The sequence below is a fragment of the Neopelma chrysocephalum genome, unplaced genomic scaffold (assembly GCF_003984885.1).
Source record: "Neopelma chrysocephalum unplaced genomic scaffold, ASM398488v2 Primary Assembly neopelma1_44, whole genome shotgun sequence".
NCBI lineage: Eukaryota > Metazoa > Chordata > Aves > Passeriformes > Pipridae > Neopelma > Neopelma chrysocephalum.
Window position 1 is genome coordinate 11,184,547 of NW_020897703.1, and position 18,516 is coordinate 11,203,062.

The window sequence follows — 18,516 nt, forward strand, 5'->3', positions numbered from 1 at the left end:
ATGGTAGCTCAAGGCTGGATTAATATAATTTAAGATGTTGATGTGACTTAAAGATGCCAGATTCCATGTAATTTAAAGGATACTTCATTTCTCCAGTCTACATGCTATTCAAACCCCCTATCTTGTGCAAAACCCCATGCAAACTCCTGAGATAACGTTACCAGATAACCAACACCCTGTTCTAAGAGTGTCTCTGACCTCGGGAGTGACTAAGGAGAAATGACATGTGTTCTCTGCTGATGGAATTATATTGTCTTACAGGCATTAGCAATGTGATGATTCACATACCATAAAATACTACTCAGATGCTCTGTGACAGGTGCAAACATATGATCTGTCCAGCTATAAAGATCTCTGACATCTGTAATCCACTGTAGTTCATCCCCTGGTCCCTTTGGATAACACTAGCCCACATGACGGGTTTGAACATGTCATGTAGTCTACATCCATGATATTTTTTCATGCCATATCCTGTTCTTTGGGCCTTGATCTTCAGTTAATTGCCCCGATCTTCTTTTATTACCTGTACACTGAAAATTTTCTGTGAAAAGTTTTTTCCATTGTTGATTACAATACTTATAATTATTACACATATATAAATATATCATCAGAACAAGATAGGATGTTAATATTATGACTCAATGTATGATATTGGCTATTTTCATTTGTGTGATATCATGGAATACTTGGGAGGGGAACTTGATTTCTTACTAAGTGAAGCTACATCAGTTTTTCTAATAACATGCCATATTGGATGTTAGTTTCAAATATCTTGTGAGTCAATCTCTTCTTAGCTTTTATTCACATTGTGAGATTCTGGTATATCTTTCCTGCCCTAAAAGCATCCACCAAGGTTGAAAGATGGAACAGTGGCTTGCCATTTAGTTTTTCTAAGGCGTTACAAATGGGAGAGTTTTATTTCTTGAACTAATTGCATAAAGGACTACACAGCTTTATTCTGCCCTTCCTATCCATAATGAAATATTGTGCATTTGAAATTCAGAATTTCTTTTTATCTCTGATAACACTGATTTTTTATATACAAGTCAAGTATTAATACAGAGCTACAATTCAAATGTGAAGAGTTCAGTTAATCTAAGGGTATCAAGAAGAGCTTAGCAACCACCTGAGATGCAATTTTGCTGTGTGTAAACTAGAACAAATGAATTTTACTGTTATATTAGACTGTAAATTAAGTGCCACATTACAAAGGTTTGATATCAGACAAAAATACCCAGCATGTAACAGAAATCTCAGAAAGCACAGAACACACAAACCCTGTGATTAAAAGCAGTAAATGCCAGAGCAGTGGGAATCCTGCTGGGTCAGCAGTGGCTGAGGGGTCATGAGACAAGGAAGTCAGAAGTTCTGCCAGCATTAGAACTGTGCCCATCCTCATGTCTCCACAGCACTGATCAAGTTTGATTTTTTCATAAAGAAACCCGTACCCTGCTTACCTTTCTTTGAACTTATATTTTCAGGTATTACCCAGTGCAAGACAACCTTTAAATTCTGCTTATTGTTGAAAGCAGCACATAGATTGAACACAAGTTGGCAGTTCCTCTCACGTCATTGTCAGAAGAATCTCATTGAATTCAATTACTTTAGCAGTGGATTTGAGGCACTTTGGGTTGATTTTCTTTTTTTGGCATTAAAGCTCAAAAAACCTCAAGGACAATTGAATAAAAAATGAACAAAATGAAAAAGATTGTCTTAATAATGAATAGTCAAATCATAGGGTCATTTGGCACATGTAGAAGCAAATCCCTATTCCATATAGACCAGGCAAAAATATCTATAATCTGAGGCAGATCTTACCCTTTAGTGCCTAGCTTGGTGGCATGGGATAGCAGAGTGCTAGTAAATTTGTGGAGTTGAGTTTTTTTAATTATAAATTAGGGCTTAGATTTTCAAAAAGGCTTCTAACTTTGGATGCCTTGGATATAGCAGTTTGAGGCATCAAAATATACTCCATTTCTAGAATGCAGACCTTTTCAACCTCCCACATAAACTCCCATGTTTGCTAATCATCATATAATGCTGCCCCAAGAAAATAAAACATTTTGATGTTACAAGAAGTTCTCTATAGAGGACATGTTTTTGGTTGCCTACCTTAAAATATTTTTAAACTAATTTTCACTAAATGTTGAAGACACATAGGTCTGAATGGAATAACTGGGATCTGCTGAATAGTCAGTGTTTATGGTGATAATGCCCAAGTTGTCCTACACTAATAGTACAAAATTGAATTATACCTTCCCATCAGGGCTGTTTGATAACTTCCATCTATGAAATTAATAATGCTTAGAAGTACTTTTAGCTTTTGGTTTCTAATCCTCTCTAAAACTGTCCACACTCTCTGTGTGTGAGGGTTTGTTTTACATATGTCTAAATTTCAGTATTTTACTATGAGTAAAATTTTAAACTTTCCTAACCAAGTCTGGTGTGACTGCAGTCAACCAGTAAAAGTTCCAATTGACATATCTCAGCTTCTCTTTCATTTTAGTCTCACACAGTCATTTTCCTGGCACATTAAAATCCCTAGTGATTTATTTGGTTTATAGGAGGAATAAACTAGAAAGGAAGCAGAATTCTGTGGCCCTGGGGTTCTCTAAATCACAGAATAGAACTGGGAAAATTGTAAATACAGTCTCAGATTTCATTCCTGAGCCCCAGTGCAGTTAAGTTGGTGATTTGGGTTGAGTGGAGAAATACATGAAGTGAATTTGCAGGAATTTTAATTTTTGAAGAAATGGTGTTCTAGGACTACAAAAGGACTTTGAGTAGTAACCATCTCCTTGAATTAGCTGTTCTGCTTACATGGCTCATGTAAAAATTTTATTTATTCATCAAATGGATTTCAGTTGCTCAAGAAATTTGGCTGAGTAGAAAACTGTGAAGAGAATTTCCACTGGGAATCTAAAATCACCATTAGTTTTTTCTGACCAGAAGAGTCTTGCTCATGACCCTGATAACAAAAGAATAATATATTTGAACAAGATCAATATACTTGAAAAGATCAGCAGATTCCAGATGACTGCTGTCATCAAACTCAAAAAATTTGAGAAAAAGGAATCAAAAACCCCAAAACTTGGATAGCACTTGATTTTAATGTCTACAGCAGTCACTTTTTCTGTCACTTCATTTTCTAAAACCATGCAGTGTTAGAAAAATACTTAACTTGGTTGGAAGTACTGATTTTTACATTGTCTCCAAACTATTGGACTGGATAAATTCTTTATCAATAAGCAGTCCTTCTTAGATACTAGCAAATAAATTTTAAAAATACTTCACGTGCTTTAATCCTTCCCCTCTTGATTATGATGAACTTTTATTCCTGAACAGGATTGCCAAACACTACAGTCCCCTCATTATTCAAGTGATTTCCTAAATGCGGGAGCTTGTGCAGCTGCCCTATTGCTCTGTGCATTTTAAAGACCTTTCTACAATTCCTTTGCCACTGTGTCACTGGACATATAATCATATATCAGTGCCTATGCCATTATGCACCACTATAACCATGAATACACAAGTGTGTATTGTGGTAATTTTTTATATCTGGCATTTCATAGCATCTTAGTCTCTGTTTGTCTTCCTTTTTCTTTAGGTTTCCCAGTTCCTGAGGTGAACTGGTATCGGGATGGCCAGGTTCTCTCTGCTGACACTCTGCCCGGTGTGCAGATCTCGTTTAGTGATGGCCGCGCTAAACTGGTGATCCCCACCGTGACAGAAGCAAACAGCGGAAGATACACCGTACAAGCCACCAATGGATCTGGGCAAGCAACTAGTACTGCTGAGCTGCTTGTCACAGGTATAATGCAGCTAAAGAAATGTTCCTCTGTCTGCTAGCAATGTAAGAAAGAGAGTGATAGCAGAAGAGTCACAGATAATGAAAAAAGTTCAGATTTGAAATATATGGTCAGCAAAATAGAGCAAACCACTCTCCTTTTCCTAAAGCAGTCTAGAATTCAGCATATGTTCTCACCAGGAATGTCTAATGGCGTCCTTTATACTTTAGCAGTATAAAGTGTAATCCTGATCTTGTAAACTCTTATTCACAATTACAAGCTTCTGGCTTAGCCCTCTATACCACCACTCATGATCTGTCACACTGGGTATATTCAAACTACTCATAAAAGAAAGGATAAAGTTCTTCAGGATGGATACCCTAATGATATTTAATGAAATAAATATTTAACAGTATAACTCACATAAAGGGCCATACCCAAGAGACTGTGCTTAATGCCTATGGTTATAATCAGTGTATCAGTAATTCTAGAAACATTTGCAATCATGGGCATAATCAGAAATAGCAGTAATTTTAAAGGCAAGAAAAAAGTTTATCAACTCCTGATGTTTTGAATGTTTCAGAAGTTACTATCACCTCTCAGTAGCATGTGAAAGAGGAATAGACCTTGTGCATGTCTAGTAATGAAAGTATCTAGTCCTTACAGTTCTTTTTAACAAACACTATTGTTTTTCTATTTACTTCTTCAATAAAAATGCAGCTGGAACAGCACCACCAAACTTCTCACAACGACTACAGAGCATGACTGCAAGGCAGGGAAGTCAAGTTCGACTTGACGTAAGAGTGACTGGAATCCCTACACCTGTGGTGAAGTTCTATCGGGATGGAGTAGAAATCAAAAGCTCCCCCGATTTTAAAATTTTACAAGAAGGAGACCTTTACAGCTTAATAATTGCAGAAGCGTACCCTGAAGACTCCGGCACCTATTCAGTAAATGCCACAAATAGTATGGGACGTGCTACTTCAACAGCTGAACTGCTGATTCAAGGTAACAGAATTGAAGTTGGAAGCCATGAAAATAGGAGACCATTCATTGTAGTGGTTCAATACGCACCACTTCATCGAAGTTATATCAATAAGTTAATTTATACCTTCTCTCTAAGGAGTTATGAACTTGCTGTGAAAAAAGCAGTGTCTTTGATGAAATTTGCCAAAGATTTTTGTCTGAGATTTAAAAGGACCTTTTCTCCAGAATGGGTCTTCTTTAAATGCAAGATACAATAGATAGATAAAAGTGTGGGATACTTTGCATTGTTCTCATTTTGTATTTGATAGCTGGCTTTGATAGAATAAATATATTAGACTGGATAACTATACAAGGTGTTGTAAATGAGGGAGGCGAGGATGAAGACAGTTCTTAGATAGAGAATTGTAGCTGTGAGTCATGCTACCCAGAGTACTCTTGCTTGGATTTTACCTCATTCAGGCTTCCAGACTGTGTAATCATTTCAGATCTAGGACTGATATGAAGAATCAACACTAAATGTGTTCTGGTTTGGTTTTTTGTTTTTTTTTTCTAATGACTTAGTAGTGCAGTAATATTGTTTCAACTATTTTCACAATTATCTGTCTATAGATATTGCAGAAAAAACAGATAGTTGCTTAATTACTTTTCTGTTGTTTACATAATTTTTTATATAGTTGGAATTGACCTTTCATTCATTTTTGCAACTGTTTATTGATTGTTGGCATATGAAATCCTTCTGACCACGTTTTCTCTTCCAAAAGGTGAGGAAGAAGCCGTTCCTGCTAAAAAGACAAAGACAATTGTTTCGACTGCTCAGATTTCACAAACAAGACAAGCTAGAATTGAAAAGGTATAATTTTCAAAAACAAAGCAGGTAAGGCTAAAATGTGGATGATTACTTCTACAGTATCTCACCTTAGTATTTTTCTCTTGTTTTTCATTGTAGAAGACTGAAGCCCACTTTGATGCCAGATCACTTACAAGTGTTGAAATGATTATAGAAGGTGCAGCCGCCCAACAGCTCCCACACAAAGCACCTCCACGAATGCCTCCTAGACCTACATCAAAATCACCAACCCCACCAACTGCTGCAAAAGCACAAATGGCACGACAGCAATCACCATCACCTGTTAGACAATCACCATCACCTGTAAGACATGTCAGAGCACCAACACCTTCACCAGTAAGGTAAAATTACCATTGTTTCAAACAATATTGGTTTTTAATCACTTTCACATATAGCATGGTATAAAATGGCACTTATTACTTACTGAGTTTATTTTGGTGGCTAGTTATAATGTGCTATACTTGCCACTACTACAGAAGTCTGTGCCTCCTATGTATACTTTCTGCCCAGTGTGAAAGAAAATCCCTTTTGATTGCCTTGTATAGAGCCAAAGTAGCACTCAAAGCTCCAAGTTCATGATGAAAGGGAAGAAAACAGTACAGCAGTTGGCCCTTGATTATTTTAGATGAACAGAGAAAAGAGCAATGACATTGATGAGTGACAAACATAATGAAAGGATATGGAAAAAAATGTGAACACATATTCCATGTGCGTACTGGTAATGACTGTAGAAATAATGTTTTGAAGGTAGGCAAGCTAAAGGTGGTTATGGAAAAATGAAGTTTAACTCTGCTGTGTAGAGCCTCTTGAGAGGGAAAGTGAGTGGTTTGAAGAGCAGGGCTCATGGTCTCAGAGACCCCATGACATCTGTGCTGAGAGGCAGGTAAAGAGAAGATTGCTTTGGAAATCCTGCAGTTGCAGTATCCTGAAGCAGCGGCATCATGGAAGGAATGTCTCCAAGCTGAGTGCCCAGAAGAGCCCCATTTAAGTTGTCAGCGCTATACACGCTGGTGAATTTTGCCCCACTGAGAATAACTTGAAAGGACAGGAAGAAACGGATTGATAGTAACTGGCAATAACTAGCAAACTGCAAACACAGAAAAAGGATTAAATAGTGCCATCTAGAGAGCATATGGAACTAGAAGTTTGTACTCCCTTGCTAGTCAGACCACTTTTAGACAATACAACACATTAGAAAATATATCTAAAAAGTAATATGATGATGCTGCCCCCTACTGATGCTATTTGTTAACGTTCTCTGGGAAATACAGCACAAAAAAATTCCACTCTCAGAAATTCTAAGTTAGAAAGCCTATTAAAGTATTTTGGAAAATGCTTTAAAACTGTCTGCTAGGATTAGGATTGAATTTTTCAAAATTTAAAAACTAACACTTTCCAAATGGCTAACAATTATTGTGGTTGAGATTTGTAAATGTAAGTATGGGGAAAAAGATAGACACTGATCAGAAGCTTGCCTGGAGTATGAGTACATGTATGGATGACACATGGAAATGAAGTAGATACAGAAGTAGATACAGTTGTTTTTCTACGTGGTTGCCACATGATATTTTTACAAAGTTTGGTTACATTAACCATTTTGTCTCTCCACAGAGACTGGACTACGAATGTAATATGTAATACAGCACATTAAGCCTTTTATATTATTCCTATTAGGAGAATTAGGATAGAGCAAATGGAAAGTCATTATGAATTTTTATATTTTAAATATATGTGCTTGAGTGAAATTTCCTTGACCACTTGCTCTTATTTCTTTCTGGAAACTAGGATACTACAAAGACATGTTACAGTTATGAGTATGACAAAACCACACATATTAGGCATATTGTTAGGCATATAGGTTAGTGTAATTTACAAGTCAAACACCTCAATTTTTTTTTTTTTTAATCAAACTATATGTTACTGAAGGTACCCTAATTATGGAGTGAAATCAAGTTCAGGCTGAAGTCTTTTATACAGTTGTCATTGTGTGATACTGGATTAATTACATCAATATTCTGTTTTTTTCAATAGGTCGGTTTCTCCTGCTGGAAGAATCTCCACCTCACCTATCAGACCAGTGAAGTCTCCATCTCCAATCCGTAAACCACACGTAGTGACAACAGTTGGGGCTGAAGTCCTTCCTCCTTGGAAGCAGGAAGGATATGCTGCAACCATGGAAGCCCAGATGAAGGAAACAAGAATATCTACAAGCACTACCCAAATAACTGAAGAGAGATGGGAGGGGACATATGGGGTCCAAGAACAAGTTACCGTTACTGGTGCTACTGCTGGCGAGGTGGTGACTGGTGCTAGAGAGGTAAAGTCTATTACTGGAAAAAACCTTGGGTTTACTTTATGTGGGGTCTCACCACTGCTGAACAGTTCTGCTAAATGGCATCTGAGAGGCTGTGTGTAAAAACCTGTGTGTCTGCTGTTGAGAGAGTTCTGCTGCAAATATAGAAATGCTTCTTTGCAACATGTGTCTCTGTACTTGTTTTGTGCTTCTTCTGAATGTATGCAAAACATGAAAAAATGTCTTTTGATGTGACTAATATAGGTGAGAAAGGACAGTGAAAAAACAGCAGCTGTTGCTACGGTTGTTGCTGCTGTGGATCAAGCCATGGTGAGAGAACCAGCTCCAGGTGTTGTAGAGCAAACTGCTAAAAGGACAGCAATGACTGCAGTCCACGTTCAACCTGTTCAGGAGCAGGTAGAAATAGAGCACAGACACTCTCTGATTTCCCTTTTATCCCTTCATCCAACATGCAAACAAGGCATGACTGACTGTGAGGAATTAACCAGATATTACCCATTGCACTGCAAAAGCATGCATACTCATACAGAGAAGCTAGATGTAAAGGAATGCTCGTGGTTCACTTATCCATTGCATTCCATCATAGCAGGATTGAACTAATTATTCTTAAACTGTTTTTAAGGTTGAGAATGCCTTCTATGAAAGTGATCCTGTATTCTTCCTTTTCATTTATTTGCTAACATTTTTCTTACAATGATGAAGTTTTTTCTCTAATATCTCATTTATAATTTCCCCCCAGGAATAAAATAATTCTCCCTTAGTATTTTTCCTTCACTTGCATTCCTCTCTTATTTTTCCTTCTCCTCTTATTTTGATGGTCAATTTGTTAAAGTGAATTTTAAGGCTTTGGTTTTTTGTTTGTTGCTATAAAAATTCAGATGAAAAAGGAGGCAACGGTAGTAGTTACCAGTGATAAAGCCACAAAACAAACAGTGATATCGAGAACTAGAGAAGGAATTGTCACTTCACAAGAACAAAGGCACATCTCTCATGAAAAGGTGAATACAGATGTTACCAATGATTGTTATACCCTACCTTGTTCAAAAATCTAATATCTCATACACAAGACAAGCCTATGAACAAGACAAATGATATACCATTATGCTATTTTTCTCTTTTATATATGTTCGCTCTCCCAGTTTGCATTGCTATTATTTTCATTCTCTCCTTGATGGTGACTGTCTTTCCTTTTTTATTTCACTTCCACTATTAATACCTAAGAATGTGATAAACTTGCAAAACATTAATTTAGAAAAACTCTCTTTTTCATATATTGTACAGTAATTTACTAGATAGTATTCATAATCATTTAAAGAATTGACATGTAGGAAATAGTTCTTAAATTTGGTTATGCTTTTTTTTTTCTGATTTTGTCTCTAAGCTTGCCATTTGTAGCCTGCTTTGTTTGTTGGCAGCACAGTGGGTCAGAAAAAGGAGGAAAAACTCATTCTGCATTAAAATCAAATTTGAAAATACCGATGAATGATTTGAATTCAGATTATTTTAGCATGTATTTTATCAGACAAATATGATTTAATAGAAGACTGGCTTTTATAGAGAAGATTACATTTGCAATGTAGTTGAAATGTGTAAGGAAGAAAGTGTAACCTATCTTTAAAGCACTGAGAAACAGAAATTCACCTGGGCATTATACCTGAATGTGGCATCTGAATTCTTGTCAAAGTGAAAGTTACCTAAAACTTGGTTTTAATATCCTACACTTTCTCAAACTGATTATAATGCAGGACAGTTTTTTCTCTGAGCCATTTTTAAAAATTTTTATTACTGCTTTCAGTATCAAAGCAAGCATTTGTGGAATGTTTTATTATTTTTATGTTAAATCTTTTATACGAAGTCTGTTTATGTTGTTATTGTTGTCTCCAGACCAGATGATTTCAAAATACAGAGTTTGACATTCTTCCTCTCTTTTTTCCTATTCTTTTTTTCCAAATGCATTGAAAATCACATACGTTATATTTTAAAATAATATGTCATTTAAATGTCTTTATTTGTAAATGTCCAGGTGAGAAAAGAACCAGAGAAAACTCCGGCACCCACAGTAATAATTGCCACAGACAGAGCCAGAGAACAAGAAAGAATATCAAGAGCTAGAGAAGAAATATCTACCACACATGAGCAGGTGCACGTAGCTCATGAAAAGGTAAATAAATGTTACAATCTTTAGTTCATTGAGATACTCTAATAGGTTTATAAAACTTCATTCTTCATCAAATGTGCTATGTAACTTTGCTGTCCTTCTTTATGAAAAGAAGATTACAAAATAAAAACTTTATAAAGCAAGTTATTCCAGAGATAAGGCCAGAACTGCAGGTCAGTTCTGCTGACCTCATAGCAGCTCTGTCTACAGAGGAGTGCAGCTGCCCTTCTGATCCTTTGGGCATTATGGCTTTTTTTGCCAGGGTACACAGATTTTCATCTGATGCTTAATGACCTTTTTTTTTTTTCTCTGAAGGTAGATTTCTGAATATAAATTGTAAAGGTTATCTTTCATGACATGATATTTAGTGGAGTTTGAGTTAATGAAGTTCATATTTGTGTGAGGACTGAATGCTTCCGTTAGACCATATTGTGGAACCACTGTTTGCTGGAGTAACTGATGAAATAGTTCCATCTTCTATTGGGAATAAATGTTAAATCAGTAATAATAATTTTTAGTCAAACATTTTCTACAAAACATAGCAATGATACATCACAATTAACTAGGAAGTGGGAAGATTCTTCTCTAATTCACACACAGATGAATGCACTATGTTAATGGCTTTGAATGCACTTCTCTCAGCTAGCATATAAGATGGGCTATAACTTGGTTACAAAGGGATTATTCCAATTCTGAAGTGATGTTTCTCTCTTATTAATATACATTCTGAAACCTTATCCTGCATTCCCAAAAAACTGTGTAATTTTGACAACAGGCATAATTGATTACTATTATTTTTCTTTACCATAAAAATAGATAAGAAAGGAAGATATGAAACCTTCTGTACCTAAGGTAGTAATTACCACTGATAAACCTAGACCATCGGTCACAATATCGAAAAGTAAAGAAAGAATTGCTACCAAACAAGAACAAATCACCATAACACATGAAAAGGTGAATAGCACTATTATAACCATAACTGGTTTTTATCCTTTCTTCTTCACAAACCTCATGTTTTCCTCAAAAAATACTAACTATACTTTTCAAGCTCTTTTTTTTTTTTTACGATTATTCCACTGACAAACTTTTAGACCTATTGCTAATTAGACTAAATTATTTCACCTCTATCTTCCTCTTCTGTTTTCCTTAATAGGATGCTCATAATTATTTTCTGACTGACTTTTGGAATGGACTGACTGATTCCTGAAATGCATTTTAACTTTTTTTTTAAATAATTACTTTTATTTAAATAAGTGCCAAGGTGTAACAATACTTACCAGTATACATATAATACAGAGATGTGTGCAATGCACAAGGATCTAACCACTTAATTCTCTTTCCCTGTTACCATTCTAAAATGTTTTTTCATTGTTCAAATATCTTTCAAGATCATATGTAAATGAAACTTTTTTTTTTTTGCTATAAAAACTAGATTAAAAAGGAAGCTAAGAAAACTACTGTAGTTCCAAAAAGAATTGCCACTGGTAAAACCGAAGCACCAGTCACAGTGTCCAGAACTGGGAAGAAATTACAACCAATGCACTGTTACAATTTGGTTTATCTGCAAACCTCACTCTTAAGAGCTGTTTTGGTACAACAGAATGCTCTCAAATTAATTCCTGATAACACACCCTTTAAGTGTGATGATTGTCAAGTAACAGAGTCAGAATGATTGTGTTTCTAGAGATCAAGACGTTTATATTCCACCCTGTTAGGAAATGTCACCTTTAAGGCTACAGCCAGATTTCTCTGTGACAACCTCCTCATTATCAGCGATGTTCAAGTAATGTTTACTTGTTCAAATTTCTGACTCTACAATCCTTATTTCTACTAGATGATTTCTTGTAACTTTATGGCTGTCAGATAAAAAAAACCCTCTCTATTAAGGTTTGAATTGTTCTTTGTACAATACAAACTTTAATGTCCATTCAGGTCTGCCCAGTTTATTGCTTCTGACAATCAGGCACTTGTTGATACTTCTTTGTTCCAGTAGGACTGTCACAGTAGAAAAGTCTTCTGTTACAATAAAGCCAGGAACTTTCATATGTGGGAGAATAGCATAGTTACCAACAGCTTTTATTTAAAATCTATGTATCTTCACTGTAGTAGATTCATAAAATAGTTTTATAAAATATAAGTAAATGAACATAGCATATAAAATGCACTCAGAGGAGTCAGACTGCTAAGGAATTTCAATTGTTTGTTAGATGATGTAAATTTAGAGCCAAATTCAAGTCAGTATAAGCAATTATTTTGAAATTGGCAATGATATTGAACAAGAGGTCCTTGTTACCTAAATACTACTTTAATAAGAAAACACAGTCTCTGTAAACAATCACATTTTGGCCTCACTTAAGTTATTTTAGTTTAAGTTGATAACAATTTCAAAATAAGTGTGAAATTATCTATTAGGTTTTTTCCCATTTACAAGGCATACATTTCATATGTTCTGTTGCTATATCCAGATCATTTATGACAATATTAGTAAAAAATACTAGTAGTCATCCTATTACCTACTATTGACTGACTGGGCAGAAGTTTGGACCCTGATAACATAGAAGTTGACAATATTTATGAGTTATTAGAAACATATAGAAGTCCTGATACAAATGCGTTATTTCCAAATTACCAGAAATCTCAGTCTCCCTTCTTTTGTAAAATCCTTTAAAATAGATTAGCACTGAATGAACAAATATCCCTGTGAAAAAATTTTTATGGGTATATTTCTTAGTAAATACATTCACATCAGATGCTGGACACATTCCTTACGTTCCTTGTATCTAACAGTTATATGGAGCTGAGCATACTTTAAACTATGTGCACATTTACATACCTGCATACTCTTATACAAATGGCCACAAATATGACTATAAAGTTTAAAAGTGAGCTTGCAGACAAATATTGATATGTATAAACAGAGAAGCATAGATATATTCTGAATGTGCAGAGATAGCACTTAGAGAAAAAATACGTATTTGAATCTACTGATTCTGTAGTGTATTTACAGGTGTATACTTTTGAGGTTTACATCATTACTTTTGCATAACTATACACTCTCTTCTTGTCTGGAATATACTGAACATTTTAACTATTTGTCATGTATGCAAGTTTTCAATATAATGATGAATATTTGTATAAATTCTGCCGATGTTATCTGTAGACTGAAGCTGGAAAAAAGGCTGAAGCTGTAGCTACAGTCGTTGCAGCAGTTGATCAGGCACGTGTTCGATCACCCTGGCAACCAGAACAAGCAGAAGAAGCTTATGTAAAGCAGAAAACTTTGGAGTATGGCTATAAAGAGGACCGTGTTTCTGAGGCCCCAGCAGAACGTCACGTTGTCACTAAAGAAGTTAAAACTGTCTACGTTCCTCCTGAGAAACATATCTCAGCTGCTGAAAAGCAAGAAGTTCATGTATCAAAAGAGGTTAGACTTAGTTTACATCATATTCTTTTCCAGAAACCGTGTCCCAGTGAAATCTGTTTCAGTTTGGAGAACAGCATCACATTTTCAACAACATTTTTCATTGCTTTGTGTAGATAAAAAGAGCAACAGAAACAGAGAAAATATTTCATGTTGAACAGCCACGACCCCGCACAGCAAGTCCTCACTTCACAGTTGCCAAAGTTGCTGTTCCTAAACCAGATCATACATATGAGGTAAGTTAAAGTTGTGTCCCACCAAGAAGACCAGCATACTCATTTTTAATACCCAGTAGGTGACCTATTTCATTTGGCTTTTCCTCCCACTCTAGTGTGATGCTTTCCCAAGAAGAGTTGTATGCTCTCTACAGTAATTTTTGTAAGCTTGTTTGACTAATGAAGAACACTGCTGTAAACAGACAGATGAATTGCTAAAATGCGATTTATAATTATTAGTTATTTAACCAATTTTGTAATCTGTTTGAGAATGCAGCTTCAGTACTTCCTGTCAAATAGTGAAATGGTAGATATTTGTCGTGCAAATTATGTTTTTCAAAGAGCAGAAGTGTCCCTCTTCAATCTTATTACGTGCATCAGTTCACTAGAAGACTGGAAAGAGTGCTTTTTTCTTCCTTGCAGATTAATATGTACTAAGCTATCTTTTTAAATAGAAAAAATCCAGACTGCATAATATGACACCATCTATTTTTTAATGTTATTCTTTCCACTCTTCTGTTTGACTCCTTCACATAGTATTAGAATTTCCCAGGTAATTAATTTTGTCATTCAAGCATGCTTTCTCTCTTCACCTGAATTTTAAAAATTATTTTTTCCTAAAACATAACTAAACACTATTAAAATAGTTTTATTTAAGTATTTGTGTATATTTTAAAAAATTATTTCACCTATAACAAGATTTTGAAATCTTCTCAGTTATTTTAATTACCAACAGTTACATAATTAGTAGTATTGTTTCTTGCAGTATCAGACTTATTAAATGGAAAGCTAAGGCCTTAAGTGAAGAAACAGAGAGGACATTTCTTGTATTGCACTTAAGAACTTCTTAGCCATTTAAAGATCACATTTTAAAGTAAAAAAAGAAAACATCTGAATGTTAGACACATCAAAAATAATACTAGAATATTACATAGCTGGTATTTTACTGATGCAATGTGATACTAGTATTCATTTTTGTATATATTGTTTTTTCAGTGTCAAAACCCAAGTAACTAAGGAAGCAACTGCTGCATATGCAATCTGCTCAAGAAATATACTCTCTCCTTTGAAAATAAAACAACAACAAAGCTGTAACTTTTTCTCTTCTGTTCCTTAGGTTTCAATAGCTGGATCTGCCATGGCTACTCTAGAAAAAGAGTTATCAGCTACTTCTGCTGTGCAAAAGATCACCAAGCCTGTGAAGCCACCTCAGCTGAAGCCACATGAAGTCAGGATAAAAGCAGAGCCAGTTGCCCCTCCACAGTTTCCCTTTGGAGAGGGTGTTGAAACTAAAAAAGAGACAAGCATTAAACGTGAAGCAGTGCGGGAAGAACACTTGGTGTTCCATAAAGAAGGTGAAGCAAAGGTATGTTATTAAGAGAATTTCTATCAATTTGACTAACTTTCATCTTAAAAATATAGAATAGCCCCACTTTTTTTGTTGTTTTCTTACTGCAATTTTCCACTTTTAAAACATTCTGCAGTCTTTTATCTTTTTGTTACATGCAAGGATCTAATATTTACCAATGACAAGCAAAGAATTTACATTATCTGATTTATTTTCTTATTTAATTTATGCTGTTTATGTCTTTGAGTCTGTTAGGTGTTTATTAATTATCCTTTAAACAACCTAGGTGACAGAAACTGCCAGAGTTCCGGTGCCTGCAGAAATCCCTGCTACTCCACCCACCTTAGTCTCAGTAAGTAATTTGTGTGTAGATTAGGGGAGTTACAATACATCTTCACCCTTTTTAATCTAATTTTTGTCTCTGAAAACCTAACCATTGAAAGTTGGCTTTATTTAATATTTTTAACTCTATATTAGACTTACTGAGTCATATAATTTATCTCTGACACAAACTCTTCCGGATGTCTGTTAAGGAGGTGATTCTTCACAATTATGTCACATAGAAGGTTGACCTGTTTGCACAAACATCAACCTACCATTTCATTTTATTAATAACAGTAATGTTCAGAGATCCTAAAATCCATTTTCACATACTTCCCTTTGGAAAATGCCTTTTTTTTTTCTTGGATACACTGCTGAACAGAACACTGTTCTGAAGTAAATATTAAATTTTCCATTCAAATAGGTTTTACTTACTTAAGTGTCTGTTTAGTAGCGAAAATATATACTGACTGTGATACCTGTTCTTTGTCATACAGGGCCTCAAAAATAAGACTGTGACTGAAGGTGAGTCTGTCACTCTGGAGTGCCATATATCTGGTCATCCTCAGCCTACAGTGACATGGTACAGGGAAGACTACAAGATTGAGAGCTCAATGGACTTCCAGATCACTTTTCAAGCAGGACTTGCTCGCCTTGTAATCCGTGAAGCCTTTGCAGAGGACAGTGGAAGATTTACCTGCACTGCTACCAATAAGGCTGGGAGTGTCAGCACATCTTGCCACTTACATGTGAAAGGTAAGTATATTTATAGAATCATAGAATTGTTTAGGTTGGAAAAGACCCTTAAGATCATTGAGCCGAACTGTTGACCCAGAACTGCCAAGTCCACCACTAAACCATGTCCCTAAGTGCCACAGAACACATCTTTTAAATAGCTCCAGGGTGGAGGTGGCATTTAAAAGTCATCCCCAGGTGACTCTTGAGTAGCCAGTTCCAATGCCTGATAACCCTTTCAGTGAAGGGTTTCCTCGTATTGAAACTAAACCTCCCTTGGTGCAACTTGAGGACAGGTTCTTTTGTCACTGTAGGAAGTTAATAATTTTGTCAACTGTATATTACTTGTAATGTATTGTAGACATTTTGTCAGTTCCAAAGTAGAACATATGCCTTGAGTTGTATTCCAGGGCTATTAGGTAAAAGGACTGTGAGAATATGAGGGAAAGGCCAATTATGGGCAGATGGAGACTCTTAACCTGCTTCCTCAGTGGAAGTACCTAGCCCTCAGAGGCAAACAACTATTTACTCTTTTTGTGTCAACTAAACTCACTGCTTAAGGCTTATTAAAGTATTTTAAAATCCACTATATCATATTTGCCTTGCAGTTACTGAAGAAATTGAGACTCGAGAAACCATTTCTGAGAAGGCTGTTAAAGAAGAGAAACGGTAAAGTTCCTGCCCTAAACAGACTGCTCCTACTGCAGTCATTAGATTCTTGCACTCTGTTTACGAGAGCTTCAGACATCAGCTCACTTACCTGCCCTGAAATCTTATTTCAGCTATGTGGAGACAAAGGACATTGTAATGGAAGATGTCTCTGCTGCAGCAGAGGAAGTATCGGGAGAACCCATACCTCCTTTCTTCATAAGAAAACCCATGGTGCATAAATTAATTGAAGGTGGGAGCATTATATTTGAATGCCAAGTAGGGGGCAACCCAAAGCCACATGTCTACTGGAAAAAAGGTGGAGTTCCTCTAACGACTGGCTACAGGTACTTTGAATACAATGCCCAAAAACTGTTTAAACATAATTTTTAAGAATATTTAATTGACAGTATAGTAATTTCGATTTCCTTACTGATGCTGAGCCAAATAACATCATTGATTTTTGTGAAATTTTGTTTTTTTAAATGGAAATATTAAAGGATCATGTCTTAATGTGTGACTTCAGAAAGCCGCTAAATTTTAAAATGTTTAAAATATTTAAAATATTAAAAAATTCAAAAGACCATAAAATGAGATATACTACATATCCTTATAAACAAATCAGAAAGAAGTTTTGCATTTGTTTTATTCTGTCTATTCAATGTTTGCATTCTGTCTATGCAAATTTTGTCCATGGAAAGCAACACATTTTCTAGCTGAGAAAAAATTTACATTTGTAGCATTCTTGAAATAATCATGCTATAATGACCCATATTAGGACAAACTGTGTGCACACAGCATATACCATTATATTTTGTCTGATAACTAAACCTCTGATATTTCAGTACCGGTGTTTGGATCCTGTTTGTTTAGTGACAACAAAATGAAAGTAGACCAGTACTCTAGTTTCAGTATGGTGATGTTTCCTACATGGTCCCGCAAATTCACTGAGTGAGAATTGCTTGCAAAACTCTCTCTTTTTGTGACTTGTACAAGTTAGGAGCAATTCTCATTAACTGTATAACTAAAAGAAAATTCACTAAAACGTCTGTTTATCAGAATTATAGAGATTTTTTACTTTTATGTTTTCTATAGATACAAAGTGAGTCACAAAAGAGAAACCGGGGAATGCAAACTTGAAATTTCCATGACTTTTGCCGACGATGCCGGAGAATACACTATTGTCGTTCGTAATACTCATGGAGAAGCTTCTGCAACGGTCTCCTTACTAGAAGAAGGTACACTGTAGATTAAGGAAATGGGAAAAATACTTGTTAAACTTAACTTTAAAACTGGAAAAAGATTTTCAGATGTGTTGCAAAATCTTTGCAGCTTAGTTTATTCAGCTCAAGAAACGTAAAGGGAGACCTGGTGGCTCTGTTTCTACAAGACCAAGTATCTGGCATCAGGTTCTTAAAGGACTTTATTCTTTGCTAGAATCTGTAGCTATTGGAACTCCTCTGTTGACAAACATAACAGTCTACATAAGATATTGATAGAGTGATGTGGGGAAAGAAGGTTAATCCAGTAATACGTTGCTCTCTTAGAGGGAAAGGCACTAATATTATTTTAGTTGCCCTGTAAAAATGAATGAAGTTAGCAGGAGACAGAGTCATGGTGAAGAAATAGTAAAATCATCTCTACAGGTATGTCCACTTTGAGAACTAGAACATCTAAATAACACAGTAAAACTTTTACCTGTTTATAAAGCTCATATGATTACATCACTCTTTG

The 18,516-nt window shown here is 35.5% G+C and overlaps 1 protein-coding gene across 1 annotated transcript in view; it reads left to right on the top strand.

The window, feature by feature from the left end:
• TTN (titin) overlaps positions 1-18,516 on the top strand; it is a 237,364-nt gene that overhangs the window by 2,887 nt on the left and 215,961 nt on the right. Inside the window, exons 3-19 of the mRNA XM_027678451.1 lie at positions 3,608-3,811; positions 4,509-4,796; positions 5,537-5,625; positions 5,722-5,963; positions 7,654-7,939; positions 8,180-8,332; positions 8,815-8,934; positions 9,960-10,097; positions 10,911-11,048; positions 13,255-13,518; positions 13,632-13,751; positions 14,848-15,096; positions 15,365-15,430; positions 15,897-16,155; positions 16,743-16,803; positions 16,917-17,129; positions 17,878-18,020. Coding sequence (XP_027534252.1) covers positions 3,608-3,811; positions 4,509-4,796; positions 5,537-5,625; positions 5,722-5,963; positions 7,654-7,939; positions 8,180-8,332; positions 8,815-8,934; positions 9,960-10,097; positions 10,911-11,048; positions 13,255-13,518; positions 13,632-13,751; positions 14,848-15,096; positions 15,365-15,430; positions 15,897-16,155; positions 16,743-16,803; positions 16,917-17,129; positions 17,878-18,020 — 3,033 coding nt within the window. The remainder of the gene's footprint in view (positions 1-3,607; positions 3,812-4,508; positions 4,797-5,536; positions 5,626-5,721; positions 5,964-7,653; positions 7,940-8,179; positions 8,333-8,814; positions 8,935-9,959; positions 10,098-10,910; positions 11,049-13,254; positions 13,519-13,631; positions 13,752-14,847; positions 15,097-15,364; positions 15,431-15,896; positions 16,156-16,742; positions 16,804-16,916; positions 17,130-17,877; positions 18,021-18,516) is intronic.